The 16,403-nt window shown below is 40.9% G+C and overlaps 1 protein-coding gene across 5 annotated transcripts in view; it reads right to left on the bottom strand.

Moving 5' to 3' along the window:
* ablim2 (actin binding LIM protein family, member 2) overlaps positions 1-16,403 on the bottom strand; it is a 408,138-nt gene that overhangs the window by 101,266 nt on the left and 290,469 nt on the right. For all 5 annotated transcript variants that reach the window (XM_043698339.1, XM_043698331.1, XM_043698357.1 and 2 more), the window contains one exon: positions 3,871-3,953. In XM_043698339.1, coding sequence (XP_043554274.1) covers positions 3,871-3,953 — 83 coding nt within the window. The remainder of the gene's footprint in view (positions 1-3,870; positions 3,954-16,403) is intronic.

Here is a 16,403-nt window from a genome sequence, read left to right as displayed (position 1 = left end):
CTCTAATCTCCCTTCAGAATCTCAACCTTTTCCCTTCCTCTATCGTTGGTTCCAATGTGGACAATGACCTCCTGCTGGCCCCTCTCTCCCGTGAGAACATTCTGCATCCTCTCTGAGACACCCTTGATCCTGGCACCAGGGAAACAACACACCATTCTGCTTTTTCTCTGCTGGCCACAGAAACATCTGTCTGCACCTCGGACTACAGAATCTCCTAACACAATTGATCTCTTGAAAGCCAACGTACCCCTCGTTGCATTAGAGCCAGTCTTAATACCAGAAACTTGGCTGTTCGTGCTACGTTCCCCTGAGAATCCATCACCCCCTACATTTTCCAAAACAGCATACCTGTTTGAAATGGGTATATCCACAAAAGACTCCTTCCCTAGGTGCTGACCTCTCTTACCCTTCCTGGAGTTAACCCATCTATGTGAGTGTATATGAGACTTCCCCCCTTCCTATAACTGCCATCCATCACATACTGTTGCTGTTGCAAATTCCTCATCGCTTCTATCTGTCTCTCCAACTGATCCACTCGATCTGATAAGATTCGCATCCAACAGCATTTATGGCAGGTATAATCCACAGTAACCCTTAAACTCTCTTTAAACTCCCACATCTGACAAGAAGTACATATCACTGCAAAGGCCATTTTTGCTCCTTCACAATCTACAGACCCAGAAAATAACACCGTCTTATTCCTCTACAAAACACTGTGCCAAGTTAAATTAAGAGCTATGGCTTATATTTCAAGTTTAATCAAGAGACTTACCTCCAAAAACATATAATCAAGAAGGAACCCACCGTACTCACTAATACAGCCTTCTCTTGAACAAACTTAAAACAACAATTAACTTATCTGATTCTGTATTGTGAACTTCGCCCAAACCGGTTCCTGCAAGATTAGTTGTGAAATTCAATTGATTGACATCAGTCACAAACAGCCAATTCCTCCACGGCCAGCAGGCTATACCATCTACAAGATGGACTGCAGAAGTTCACCAAAGATCCTTCGACAGCACTTACATCTCGAAGGACAAAGGGAGCAGAAACCTAGAAACAACACTATTTACAATCTCCCCTCTAAGACACTTACCATCCTGACTTGGGAATATATCACCATTCCTTCACTGTCACTGGGTCATAAACCTGGAACACCTTCCCTAATACATTGTGGTACATACAGCACATGGACTGCAGCAGTACAAGAATGCAGATCACCACTACCTTCTCAAGGGCAATCAGGGACAGACAATAAATGCTGGCCAGCCAGTGGTGCCCACTTCCCACAACTGAATAAAAAAAGAGACATTACTATCATATACCTCATGTTCAATCCACGCCTGTCACTTCACTCCATTGACCAATGTAGAATGACAAGTACCACTCTTTCACACCCATATGCCATGGTTCACTTAAAATAAAAACCTAAAAGGAGCTGAAACACTGAGCAGCTCAAGCATCATTAGGTCACAGATTTTTTCCAGCACTTTGCCCAGTTGTAGCAAAGCCCCTATGTGAGAATTTTGCCCCCAAATTGAAGTGCAATTTGGAACTAGTTTACACCATCCCCTTCAATGCCTCAAGAGTCAAAGCGTTCCCTTCTTGCACAATCTCTCCAGCCACATTTTATCAGCTCTGTCTTCCCACCTCTGTACTCACTAGCACATGTTACCATGAAAAATGTGAACATTATTACCACAGAGGTCCTACTTTACAAAATCTCTCCTAGTTCCCTAATCTCTGCCTTGAGGCCTCATTCTTCTTTCTGCATATGACTGTGGTGCCACTGCAAATCTAAGCTTCCGTCTATTCATTCTGTCTCTGAAAAATGCTTTGTAGCCACACTGTGACATCCTTGACCCTGGCACCAGGAAGGCAACAAAAAATCTTGGAATCATATCTGGGGCCAACGAAACACAAATAACAGGAGCAGTAGATTATTTGGACATTCGAGCCTGATATGCCATTTCTCTAATCTTAATGCCATATTCCTACATTCTTCCAATAGTCCTTAATGCCTTTAAAATCTAAAAATGTGTCTCTCTCTTTCTTGTATATATATTCAGTGCTTTGGCCTCCACAGCCTTCTGAGTTAGAGAATTCCACAAGTTCACCACCCTTTCAGTGAAAAAATATTTTCTCTGCTCAGTCCTGAATGGCCTAGCCCACTTCCAGACAGCATAGCCCCTGATTCTAGACTGCCCCCCTAACTTTCAAATTCTCTACAAGTATTGGTCTTCCATTCCAATTTCTTCCTTGCAGTGGGTGATGCCAAGAACCTGGCTCTGGCTGTACTCCCCAGAGAAACCAACACTTTCAAAACTGAATACTGGTTGGTCAGCAATATACATGCACAGTATCCCTTCCCTGCCTGCCTTGTGTTTCATGTCCTTCTGGCAGCTTCTTATTCTTTGACTTTAGCACATTTAGACATTGTATTCCCAATTATACCTCATTAATAAACATAGGGCATTTTGTATTTTTAACCAATATTCTGAAGAAAAAGGGAAGCTCTCTTCAGTTCAGGATTTCTAATTGACTGGTCTGTGAATACTTCAATGATGGGCACCACAGGGAAACAGCAGAATCATTAACTGTGCCTTTGGGATTTCTGCATTTAACTGCACATCTTTGAACACAAAAAGTTGCTGAAAATTTCACAGCATTGTTCAATTGCACCTCTAAAATCTGGATTTTTACACTGCTATAGCATGCTTCTCCTGACTGAAAGGATTAGGTTGTTTCTCATAAATAAACAGAAAGAACTGCAGATGCTGGAAATATGAAATAAAAACAGACAGAGTTAATCACCAAACTCGAAACATTAATTCTGTTTTCTCTGCCAGATGCTGCCAGACCTGTTTTGTCTCTGCGACACTCTGTTTTTTGTTTCAGGTCTTTTTTTTAAGTAGACTTGGATGCCTTAATGAGTAAAGGGATATATCTCAATAACTTCAGGAAAGATGCTAAAAGAAGGAACATTCTGAAACAAATTCAATTTGTAAAGAATTTTTAGTGTGGTGAGGCATGACTACATGTGAGTGAATGAGCTAAACTGATGACCATTTGACATCATCCATTTTAAGCAGAAAAAACTTAATTATGTCACTTCTTCTGATGATGGTATGCCTGTAAATTCTGGTTAGCTTAGTAAGACATAACATCATATCTATACATGTCCAAGAAACCAGACATGCACATTGCTGGTATTAGTCATGGAAAACTTCTCAAAGAGATGATAATTGCAAAAAAAATGTTAACCTTAACAGTGGAGGTTATTTGTGTTTAAATAAAGATCTTACAATTCAATACTCCTTTCAGAAGCAAATACCTTCAAATTGCAGAAATTACTATGATTGTAAGCACTAATGAAACCTTAGCAAAAATCTCACTATGTCCAGATAAGCCAGACTCTGAAGTCATGCCATGGCTTGAACATAAATTGCTGGTTTGAAATTGCTCTTTCCGTTATACTATCAATGATGTCAACCTTTACTTAAACTTCTTGGATCCCTCACTAAAATGGCAGAGTGAACAGTTTCAAATTAAGATATCAAATGTTGTTACTAAAACTCAATCCAATTTCAAGGCCCTTGGATCAGAAGATCTGTAATAGACGATAATACTATGTAATGCATTTATATAGCTCCTTTCATGACCACACACTTTAAAAAAAAATGCATTACCAGCGATTAAATAATATTGAAGCGCTAATGTGACAGCCAAGTTCTGCTTTGAGAAAATGCTCATATTATTCATTAAGTTATGTTAATTAAGTAATAAAGGAAGGACTCCAAGAAAGAATATTCCTTTCGTCTTCAAATACTGTCACATAACTTTTTATGTTCAACTAGTTTAATGCCTCACCTTTTTGCCATCTTGGTTCAAATAAACATGTCCTTCTTCATCACCGTCTTCACTCCAAAACCCTCTGCTTCGCCAATCACCCACTGTAACACAATACTGTTAGCGTCAACATGGAAAATTGAGTAAAGCTTCTAAATTCTAATTGCTAAACTAGTGATAAGAAATATAAGTTCTCAAATTTCTGGATTTGGGGAGTATCATTTCAGCACAGTTGAAGTGTAATTTAAAAGTTCTGATGAATGCTGAGGGTGCTTTTTCGACCGTGGTCATCTCTACTGCCACTGACATTGAAGCAGGCATGCTTGCAGTAAAAGTGCTGTAAGTGACTTCAAAATGCTGTTTCTGAACAGAAGTTAGCCTGAGATAGCTGAATGACAGACCAGCAAGTGATCAAAGACTGAACCAAATGTTGTACTAGTCTTTGACCTATGAAAAAGCATGACATAAATCTAAAATACCACTGACATCCTGCCTGGTGTATCTCATCAATTCCATCACTAGAACAAGTGCCAAACATTTTTTTTCAATAACTCAATCTACAGAACAAGGGAATGTTTCCATGTCTGAGCCATATGTGTCGGAAATACTGGGAGCCTCAAAGGTCTACAGTACATGGTACTTTGGGCTAGTTTAGATCCCAGTCAAATGAATGGTAGTTCTTGTGAAAATCAGCTAGGTCAATATTCCATAATGGCAATATTCATGGTGACAATTATTAAGTAATTCAATGAGATTCTAAAATCTCTGGAAAATATAATGGCATAAATTAATATATCGTTTTTGTATTTAACCCAGTTTATCAATTTCAAAAGGACAGATTTTGAAGAGCAGTCATATTGGACTCAATGTTTACTTTGCTTCTCTTTCTATAGATGATGCCAGACTTGCTTGGCTTCCTCAGCATTTCATCTTTTTACATGTTATCTTACTATGTTTTTGTCAGGAACTTAGAGCCCAAGGTGTAGGTTGGAATAGATAATGAAACAGTATTATGGATTGGGGACAAAAGCAGATAGTCCTGCTTGTGTTATGAATTCAGTTGCACCTAGTTACGTTAATTATATTAGGGATCATTGCAATTTTGTCAACATGAACTAACTGGGTCCTGGTACACCTCACATTCAGTTTCAATAGTTTGGAAACCAGTTATTCAGGGCTTTGTTTTCTTGACACAAACGTGGTTCTTAATAAATGTAAAGGCAGCCAGGACTCAGGATCTTGACTTGGCATCTTAATTTCAGTCTCTTGCCAGAATGTGGTAGATACAAAATGTTTTTTGTTTGTCTGAAATCACAGCTTACACATGCCTTTGTAACTATTACTTTCAGAGAATGACCAAAGGCAGAAGGACCACAAGACAGAGTGATGAATCTCTGGCAGATTCATCATGTGCAGACAAAGAAGGGCTTGCCAACAGTAGTGGTGATTGAAGTGCATCATACTGTTAAAGACTTTAAAAAAAAACTATTAAGGGTTTGAAAGTTTTTTTTAAAATTAAACATGTCCATATTTATGTTGACATGAACACATTGAAAAATGTATCTCAGTGTACAGAGAAGGAGCTGGAACATTTCTTTTCTTTCTAACTTAAATAGCTGTCAACATTAATGGACTTGGAGTAAGTGGACATGATTGCATTAGAAATAAAATTGTTCTATGCTGTCTCTCATGCTATTACAATTCTTTTTAAGATTTATTTTTATATAATTTGAAGGCATAAAGTTAAAACTGCAATACTGTTGTGCCAACTTTCAGAATGAATATGAGGCTCGGAGCTCTGAGGTGCTTTACTCCAGAAAGTAGGCGAGTGAAGAAAACATCCAAAAAATGATGGACAGAATTACAGCTAATCTTTGCACAGCTTTAGAAACATGTATTTATAAGAGATACACATCACAAAAATGCATGTCCCAATCCAACAACCCGGTTTCACATTGTTCCGATTTATAGGAACATAAATGGATCCTGTGTTAATGCCATCAAACTGCATAAAATTAACAAAAAATTAACTGGAGACACAAAATAGCTGGTATCTGTTCACATTAGACCTTTTTCTCCTGTGTTAATTTCAAACAAAATGATAAGATGAAAGGTACGTCATTATTTATTCAGTCCAGTCTCAACCAATTTCACACAAATTCCATTAATAACTACTTGTAATGACCAAGAGACCAACAAAGCAGGACTCTTGCTCCTATTCATAGGCCGAATAATCCTTCACAGTAACTGCTTGTACAGCAGCTGTGGTTTGCTAATAAGCTTAATATGGCCTGTAAGCCTGATTTTATTCAAATGTAGCTTCACAAACATTCATTCTACTTTTTTAGTATTATGAAAAATTGGCATTAAATCAATGAAGTGCAGCCACATGGATGCCAATAGTTTATTTCTTGCTGTGGTGGTTAATGAGATTTTGTCAGGAATATGATTATACTGAGTGTAAAATTGTAACATGTTGCAAGTGAAGATTGTAAAAGTTTGAGAAATACCAGCAGGAAAGTTATCACAAGTACTGGGAAATAACTTGCAATCTGGTCACAAGCCATGTGCATAGGAATGTTTTTACAGAGATTTTGAAAATCATAATAGATGGGTTTATGTTTAAAATTTTTCATTTGAATATCCTTAAAATAAGTTCATGTCACAAATTACATTTTCAGCTGTGCTTCGTCATTAATCTAAAAAGAACATAGCTTCAGAAAAGAGCTGCTTGAAATTATTTTACAATTTGATTGGTCTGAACTTTGCTGCCTGCTGATTTGTGAATAATAGCTTTGCAAAAAATGTTTGACTATCGAATGTTCTCTCACTTACTTGCCACTCAATATTTTCTTCTTTATTCTTTCATGGGGTATGGCTTGGCTATCACCCATCTCCAACTGTCCAGAGAACAGTTAAGAATCAACCACCCAGGAGTGGGTCTGGATTTGCATGTAGGCCAGAGCAGAAGGATGCAAATACTGAACCAGATGTTCTTTTACACCAGTTGAAAATGGACTAGCCTTTCTCAACAGAAAATTCTCAAATCATATTTAATTCAAATTCCACCAGTTGCCATTGGTAGGACACAGACTCATGTCACTTGTCACAAAGTTGGTCCTTTTTCTCAAAGTTACTATGTCCTTGATTTTTTTTCAGAGGGGTCATAAAATGGTCCAGGCTCCAAAACGGCTGAGATGGTGCAGAGACGAATGGTTTATTGGGGCCCTTTTTGTTTACTCCTAAATAGTTGATACCTCAGGCCAAAGGCTTTCATGTTTTAGAAATAACTTGTATAATGAAAGGGGAATGGCCAGTCCTGGCATCTAGGGGTTTTTTTTGGTTCAGCTGCAGCAGGGGATGCGTGAAACAAGCTGCTGACTTCTCTCTCTCCTTGAAAACTTAAGTTGCCTGTGCCATGTTTTACTGTTTGTGCTAAGGGATGTGTGTGTGTTTTCAGAACAGCATTATTAAGTCGATTTGGATAGGATAAGTTATCAGGTATTCTATTTGCTGTTCTTTGTGTTTCATTCCATAATTTTGTAATTAAATTTTGTTTGTTTAAAACTTGGCAGTCGACCCAGCTAATTTACACCGGGTACATCCACTATACACCTAGCTAAACAAATAGCAAAGTTATGGTCTGGGCTACCTGCTTAAAGAAGTTTTGTGGTGTCTGGCCTAGATAGCAGCCTGGGGCTCTGGATAACCAGTCCAATTACATCATTACACTGGCATCTCCAAGAACAAATGTAACTGCTCCTGAGTTGGTAAATATTATGTTGATTGCACATTTGATTAATATTTTACAAGACAGAATTCTTGAGCTTATCATCTTAAAGATATAGAGAAGAATTTTATAATCCACTGCCTATGGGTTTGCAGATGGGGGCCTATAAAACTCCTGAAGTGCCTTCTCATCTCTCCAAGTCCTGCCCACAATTTTACATTGGTCAGGCAAGGCTCAGATAGTCTATGTGGCATTGCACTAACTGAAGTGTTTAAACTGACAATTATTGGTCACTTGAGGGCTGCTTCCTGCTTAGCCTCAATTCTGAGGTTGGTAGGAAGAATTCAGAGGCGGGGGGGAGGCCAATAGGTCGATATCTGAAAGTTGCCACCCAGGTAAATAGTGCGGTGAGGAAGGCATATGGCGTACTGGCTTTTATTGGTAGAGGAATTGAGTTCCGGAGTCCTGAGGTCATGATGCAGTTGTATAAGACTCTGGTGCGGCCGCATCTGGAATATTGTGTGCAGTTTTGGTCGCCATACTATAGGAAGGATGTGGAGGCACTGGAACGGGTGCAGAGGAGGTTTACCAGGATGTTGCCTGGTATGGAAGGAAGATCGTATGAGGAAAGACTGAGACACTTGGGGCTGTTTTCATTAGAGAAAAGAAGGTTTAGGGGTGACTTGATTGAGGTGTACAAGATGATTAGGGGGTTAGATAGGGTTGACAGTGTGAACCTTTTCCCGCGTATGGAGTCGGGTATTACAAGGGGGCATAGCTTTAAATTAAGGGGGGGTAGATATAGGACTGAAGTTAGGGGTAGGTTCTTCACTCAGCGAGTCGTAAGTTCATGGAATGCCCTGCCAGTAGCAGTGGTGGACTCTCCCTCTTTATGGGCATTTAAGCAGGCATTGGATAGGTATATGGAGGATAGTGGGTTAGTATGGGTTAGGTGGGCTTGGATCGGCGCAACATCGAGGGCCAAAGGGCCTGTACTGCGCTGTATTCTTCTATGTTCTATGATATGCTTTGCCTTTGGAGATAAAAGGGAGGATCACCTCCCACAAAGGCATTTCTTTTTACAATGGGCATCCCAGTGTGTGCAATCAAGACTAGAGTGCCTGCTTTGATTGTCAGATCAAAGTTTGTTGGCATACAGGGTATACAGGCACAGGACAGAGAGTGAGGGTATTTGTTGGCAGAAAATTAACACAGAGGATAAAGTGCTCATGGAATTGGGTAGAGAGGCAAATGTTCGATAGAGAGGACATGATGGGCCATACAGCTGGCTAAAGAGGTAAGGTTAGCATGGATGATATGAGAGTCTATGGCTAGTAGATGGGGCAAGGGAGTGGTATGAGCTTGCATGGATAAGACATATGTGGGGATGAGGAAATGTGAAAAGAGTAAGCTGGATGAGATTTATTTTTAGTTTTTTTTAAAAGTTGGTATGAAATCCTAGATCAAAGCTGGCTTTTCTCATAGCCATCACTGAATGTTTTTGTGGGTGGCAGACTGGATTCCATCTAATATCCCCTCCATCTTACCCCTACTTAAGAAAATTAGAACATCTTCTCCAAAGTTGGGTTTATGGAGTCAGAGATTTTTCTGACTTGAGACTGAAAATTCAGGCCAGCTGAAATAGATAGAGCAAATACAAAAAAACAGTTTGCTCTTCTGGAGAAAAGCTCCTAACCTGTTAGGGACAGGGATGTGATAGTCACCTCTACAATTTGCATGCATTTAGATCTTAATATTTCTAAAGTTTTGTTTATGTTTGCTTTTCTCTGGAATAGAAACTTGGACAATGGAGGCCAGAAACCTTTTTGCTGTCCACTGAATGGGACATCTGGGGACTGAGGAAGATGTTATATTGTGTATGCAACAGCAGATTGCTCTCATTTACACCTGGCAAGCAGCAAAAATGGAGCACTGTAGTGAAGCCGTGATTTGGTTCCTCAGTGACAGGTTCTTTTCCTTCCCTGGTCCAGTTGGCTTTGGCTTTATCTGTGCCTTATTAAATTTCATGAATGATAACTTAAGTGCCTCACAGAGAATGGGGAGAGAGTGCTATGTGGACGGGTGGAAAGGACGGGTGATGATCCGTTGAGAGTTTCCTCTTTGGCCTCCCCATAATCACGTGACTTCAGTAAGTGTTGTACTACAGTAGCTACTGCCACTCCTGTGATGCTGCTCAGCACAAGAGGTGACAATGTCTGCTTGGCTGGCAGTTCTCAGTAGGTGATACTTCCACCCTGGGGTCTTGATTTCAGGGATTGCCTGGCAGTTGCCTCGCCATTGTCTAATGGACTCATGGTCCAACGGACCTTCCTGCAAAGAGGCAGCGCATGCATTTCACTGGCAGGCGGGATCCCTAATTCCTCAACAAAATTAGATTAGATTAGATTCCTTACACGGTGGAAACAGACCCTCTGACCCAACAAATCCACACCGACCCTCCGAACAGCATCCCATCCAAACTTATGCCCCTACCCTATTATTCTCCATTTACTCCTGATTCATGCACCTACACATGCCTGAACAGTTTAGCATGGCCAGTTCACCTAACCTGCACATCTCTGGATTATGCGAGAAAACCGGAGCACCCGGAGCAAACCCATGCAGACACGGGGAGAATGTGAAAACTCCCCACAGTCACCCGAGGCTGGAATCGAACCCAGGTCTCTGGCGCTGTGAGGCAACAGTATTAACCACCTAGCCACCATCTCGCCCACAGTTAGCTCGATGGTTTGCAGTGCAGGAACATGACAAACAGTAACTTTGAAATTTATTGCTTCCATTATATCTTCTCCCCAGAAGTTTGAATATAATAATCACACCTTTTATACTCAAATGCTTCAACAGTTGAATTTCTCTCAGTTCTCCAAGTGGTTGACATGCAGATCTGCTGTTGCTTGGCATCTGACTGTACTGCATCAATAAATAAGAGAGTGAGGACTGCAGATGCTGGAGATGAGAGTCAAGATTAGAGTGGTGCTGGAAAAGCACAGGTCAGACAACATCCAAGCAGCAGGAAAATCGATGTTTCAGGTAAAAGCCCTTCATCAGGAAATCCAGGAATGCATTAGTGAATAAAACATCCTGAACATACATCTGCATTATAATCAGTTTCTAACTCTTTATGAATAATACAATATCCCTACCAATGTTTAATACTGCAACTGATCAATTGAAATACACCGCAATAACAGAAAATATTGAAGACACTCAACAGATCTGGCATCATCTGTGGAAAGAAAGTGCAGTCAATGTTGCAGGTCCAGTGACCTTTCATCACAATGTTCTCAGAGAGCTAATCGATCTGACTTGTCTAAAGCCCGCTCTCTGAATTACACAGTCCAAGTCAATTAGGTGCTTTCAGAAGAGTTACCCAGTCACCCAAGTGTGGAATCAAACTCAAGTCCCTGGCGCTGTGAGGTATCAGTGCTAGCCATTGAGCCATCCTTGCCCAGTGGCTCAGTGGTGAGCACTGCTGCTTCACAGCGCCAGGGACCCAGTTTCGATTCCAGCCTCGGGGTGACTGTCTGTATGGAGTGTGCACATTCTCCCTGTGTCTGCATGGATTTCCTCCAGGTGCTCCGGTTTCCTCCCACAATCCAAATGATGTACAGGTTAGGTGAATTGGCCATGCTTAGTTGCCCATAGTGATAGGTGCATTAGTCAGACAGAAATTGGTCTGGGGTGGGTTACTCTTTGGAGTGTCGGTGTGGACTTGTTGGGCCGAAGGGTCTGTTTCCACACTGTAGGGAATCTAATCTAACCAAGAGTTGTCACTAGTTTGTGAATTTTAATGAAAGCTTAAGATCACAGCTTAAGATCAATCACAATCACACTTGTGGGTGTATAAGACCCCGTCAAGTTGACAGGAGTAAACGCTCAGGGAAATGAGGTTCTATCAGGCACAACGCAGAGCGCAATTCTATGGATGGGAGGAGATTAAGCACTTGTAAAAGACAAAATCTTGTTAAAAGAGAGCAACAACAAAGAATGATTTTGTTGATTGGGGAGCAGAAAGATAGGGAATGGGAACAGTGACTTAGAAATTTTGATGGGGGGGGTATAGTTGTTACAATGTAGACTAGTGCATTGAAGCCATATGAAAATCCTGGTACAGCATATTCCGAGGATACTGCCTGAGATATTGAAAATTCCAATGAGCAATTCCCTTGTAATTGGAACCCTCTGAAAAACCCTCAAGGTCGACAAATTTTAAGGGTTCTGACACATTTAAGTTTAACAATTACACAGGAATGGATTACAAACATACTTTAGCTCCTGAGTAATTAACTGCAACCTTGAACTCACCACTGAGCACTCCAACTGTACCAATACCACCCCCAACATTATTGTCCCCACCCAGGTCTGACACAGTTCGACTTGACCCTTCCCTCTTGTCCTGTCACCACCTGGCTACTGCCTTCAATATTATCACAACCAAAATTCTTCCCCTGCCGACCCCCACCACCTCACCAACCTGCCACTACCTCCCTGACTTGACATATCCTTAAAACCAAAATCACTCCTACCCTGACTGCTCCAACTCAACAGCACCCTTCCAGACCTGAACCCCAAACCATTCATCTAACTTCATTGGATCCCACCTGAACTATCAGACCTGACAACCCCTTCCTGCCCCTACTCCACTGAAACTGACTTCTCACATAACCATTGCCTAATCCCCAACCTTCAGCCCAACACCCTTCCTCACTCTCAGACCAGTCTGATGCCCAAGCCCCTCTGCTGGACTCAACACCCTCCATTCACCCCCCAACCTAACACATTCTCCCACCACCCTGCTGGGCCTGATGTGATACCCTCCAAATATCTCTCTATCTCCCTGACACAATTCCACTTCTCCCCCAGTACTCACCCCACTGGATCTGACTCCCCTTTCCCCTCCCTGCTGGGCTTGATATTCCCCACTCCCAACACCGCATCTCGCCATTCCACTTCCTTACATTCATCAACTAACCTGATACTCCATCCCCCTCACCCATCAGGCACCCAAACTCCAAAACGCCGCTCACTTACACACTTATCCTTTCACAGTAACTGTCAAACATCAAAGTGGTTGGTGATGCTGCTGGATATTTAAATTACAGAACAAGGCACACTTACTGCTACAAAAAGACGACTGCTTCCCTTGCTGGCTGAGAGGTTCCTGGACAGAACTCCTCTGTCCCATAAGGGAGGCTCTTTTCCAGGACTTTTCAGGGTAGGAATCATTTAAATATAATTGTGTATGTTTTATCTCATCTGTGTTGGAGATAGGGAATTTACATAGCAATCCATTTGAAAATCAAATAAATAGGGGTTAACAGATAGTATGCTGAAAACTAGAACACCTTATGATAATTATTGGTGAGAACAGCAGAAGTGAAGTTCTAGAATAAATATTAATTGAGACACAATTTTCTCTCTATTCACTTCCAGTAGGGTGAGTGAGGTTACCAGCGTATCATGAAAGGAATGCATTGTGCAGTATTGCATTGCTGCCCAACTGAATAAAAAGTTTATAAATGTAACATAAATATTGCTGCAAACTTACCAAAATTATTGAAAGTTAACTAAAATTATTCAATAAATGGCAAACATAACATAACAAGGCTATGCATGAGATTTTCATAAAACTACTGAAGATGGTTTCGACAGAGACCATGTATTGCAGCAATTTTATGAAATAGGTGAAAAGCCAGTTCTAATATTTCACAGATCAGAAAGCTTATGGAAATATCCCTAAATAGTTGACGTCTATGACACTGAACTATGTAGACCAGATGAAAACTCCAGTTTCAATCTTTGATTGTGCCAGGAGGGATAGTACAAGTCATCTTAACGTCCCTGGATAGTGGAGTAAATTGGAAAACTAATCAGCTCGTCATCCAAAACTCTCTGATGGTAATTTGACAATTATCGCTAAGTACAAATTTTATCAGCTAATGAGCAAAGAGGAAAGTCTGAAAACCTATTTTTAAATGTTCAGTTCACATACTGAGCAGCAATAATGTGCCAGACACCTGGAAAGGCCCAAGACCTGAATTTTGCCAAGTGCGATGCTCAGTCTTAGACTTTTTAGTTGTCAAGATAGCATCAATGATCAGACTTATTTCACTGGTCAAACAGTCAACAGAATTTATTTTTTTGGCATATGGACTGATGGTGCACTCCACGAATCCCCCACATATGGTAGGAATGACTAGCTGACTGCAATTATACCACAGCCAGCTGATAAAATGTGCACAAGATGGAGCCAGGCCAATTATGAAGCAGGGCAACTAGGAAGTCACCGAACCCACCATCAACTGATGGGATCAGGGTCCAAGCGATGTTTTTAAGCAGCACTCAGACATGCACACTGGGCCTCCAAGCCAGCAGCATCAGTGCGGCGGCAGCAGCTGATACAAACCCGAAAAGCATCAGCCTGATTTCAGCCTTCCTCTGGCGAACAGTCTCAGAAAACGTGTGGCCTCATGGTTCAGCGATGCCTCCCTGAAGGTTCTTCTCCAAGCTGTCGAGGAACAGCAGGAGACACACTTTCCCACTGCCAGCACCAGAGAATCCGCCTGCCTGACCAAGGAAGCCTGGACAGAAATTGCAAGAGAGGTTAGTAGCCATAGGGTTGAAAGTTGCACCTTGCATCCAGTGCAGGAAAAGGGCACTGCTGGGATGAGTTCAACAGTGGCATGGATCATCGTCAGACTTGCGTTCCCCGAGACTTTCTGACCATCAGTTTTTGCACATTAAGTTGAGAGCAGTCGACAATCCAAAAGTGAGGCACCCTCTGCACTGTATCTGGATCTTATTTGTATTGGGCAAGCAACTTTGTGTCTTACTGATTAAGCACTGAAGCACTGTTAACAAGCAGCACAGTGTTACAAACACAGAATAAGTTACATAAGAAGTAAGAGCAGGAGTGCACCATATGACCTGTCTTGCCTGCTCTGCCATTCAAGATGATCGTGGCTGATCTTCAGTTTCAGCTCAATATTAGAACAATAAATTCAATATCAAATCTGACATACAAACCAAATAAAGAGGGAAGCAAGGATAGAATTAACATTGAAAGCCAAAGAGAAAGGCAGAAAAAAAATTGCTTTAATTTGAATCCAAAGCTGATTAAGCGAGACTCCGCAATCATAAAGTTTAGCAATACTCAAGACATACAATGACATTAAAAAGCTATTTTGACTGGAACGGACAAATTCTAACTTTTCCAGCTGAGTTTATTCTTTACCTACACAGTAAATACAGTAACTTCACATTGTTCAATATATTTAAATAATAAGGCGATGAGATGCTATTTTCAGGAGGTTCTGGAAGAAGCAGGGCATCGATGATAGAAAAATCTGTACTTTTGCATTTTAATTGCACATGTATACTTGCCAGAATGTGCAGTCACTTTGACAGTTACTGAGAAAAGGGAAGTATGAAGAAGAAACATGGAGGTAGGATGGCAGATGGGTGAGTGGGAGGGTGGTGAATGGAAAGAGAGTTGTGGGGATGTGACAGTTTTATTGGGTTTCATTGGGAAGGATGTTGGAGGTTGAAGAGAATGGAGTATCAGGTCCTCTGGGTACCCAAGAGTTAAAGTAGGTTGTCAATCCTCTAACTTTTTCTGGGTATCTGCCAAACTTAAGTGATTCGAAACTGTCCAAAATCTGAGTCTAGACAGATTTCTCAGAGAATTCCAATCACCTGTGCTGGTTTACTCTGCCAGTTTACTATATTTGATACATTCAGACAGTACTGCATCAGTTTCTGGACCTATGTCCATGGTATCTTTGCTCAGCTTCTCCACTGTGGGTTCAATATCCAGCTATTCCACGACATGCTGGCTTTCTAAGTATTGAGAACTCCCTCAGTAACAGTGGTCACCCTAGAATACAACCACAAGATGGTGTTCCATCCATCTCTCCAACTGGTTAGTGTGGTCAGTAATGATATCTCAGTCAAACTGTATTTAAGGTATTTATTTAGTAACATTGCTACAGATGTATATTTCTTACTTGCTAATATCGCTAATAATTTCATTTTTGAAGAAATAAAAAAGTTAATATGTGGCAATAATTGTATTCCAATATCATTTTGGCAGTAAGATAAGTATCATTTCAGCGCATAGCTAGCAAAGTTGGCTCTAAGCAGCATGGCTGCATAGCAACACAGTAGTAACTGCACAAATTGCTCCCTTTATACTACACTGAATGTTGTTGCATAAAAGAAATGGGCTGTGCACACTTAAATAAATCATCCATGCACTTGAAACAAAAGTGATAGGGATCCTACGATCCTTTGAATGCTAGTGGCTAGATAAAGTGGAAGAATGAACACATAACCTCATGAAGCTGCTTTGATTATGTCACAGGTAAGGGGAAATATCTGGAACACTAAGAATATTGTAATGTTGATTCATTTATGCAGTGAATACTTCTCACTAAAGCCATTATCTTTAATTGTTGGATCTGTCGCCCTTTTGATCCCTTATTATGTACCACTGTTTCAAAGGACATTTGTCCATTCCGACAAAGTTTATAACCTGTAGTCTGTGGCAAACTGCCTAGTTGGCAGTTGTGCACCAAGAGATTGATATGATGGGTCTGTATCTCTTTGCTTCAGCCTATAACATTGGTTGGAATAATGCAAAAAAGGGAGGCACATGTTAGCTCCTTGAAAATGGAGTCGCAGGTAGATAGGATAGTGAAGGCGGCATTTGGTATGCTTTCCATTAACGGTCAGAATACTGAGTACAGAAGTTGGGAGGTCATGTTGCGGTTGTACAGGACATTGGTTAGGCCACTGTTGGAAT

The sequence above is a fragment of the Chiloscyllium plagiosum genome, chromosome 1, assembly GCF_004010195.1.
Source record: "Chiloscyllium plagiosum isolate BGI_BamShark_2017 chromosome 1, ASM401019v2, whole genome shotgun sequence".
In the NCBI taxonomy this organism is placed as follows: Eukaryota; Metazoa; Chordata; class Chondrichthyes; order Orectolobiformes; family Hemiscylliidae; genus Chiloscyllium; species Chiloscyllium plagiosum.
The sequence above is the reverse complement of the archived record's forward strand: the minus strand, read 5'-3'. Positions and strand labels throughout refer to the sequence as shown.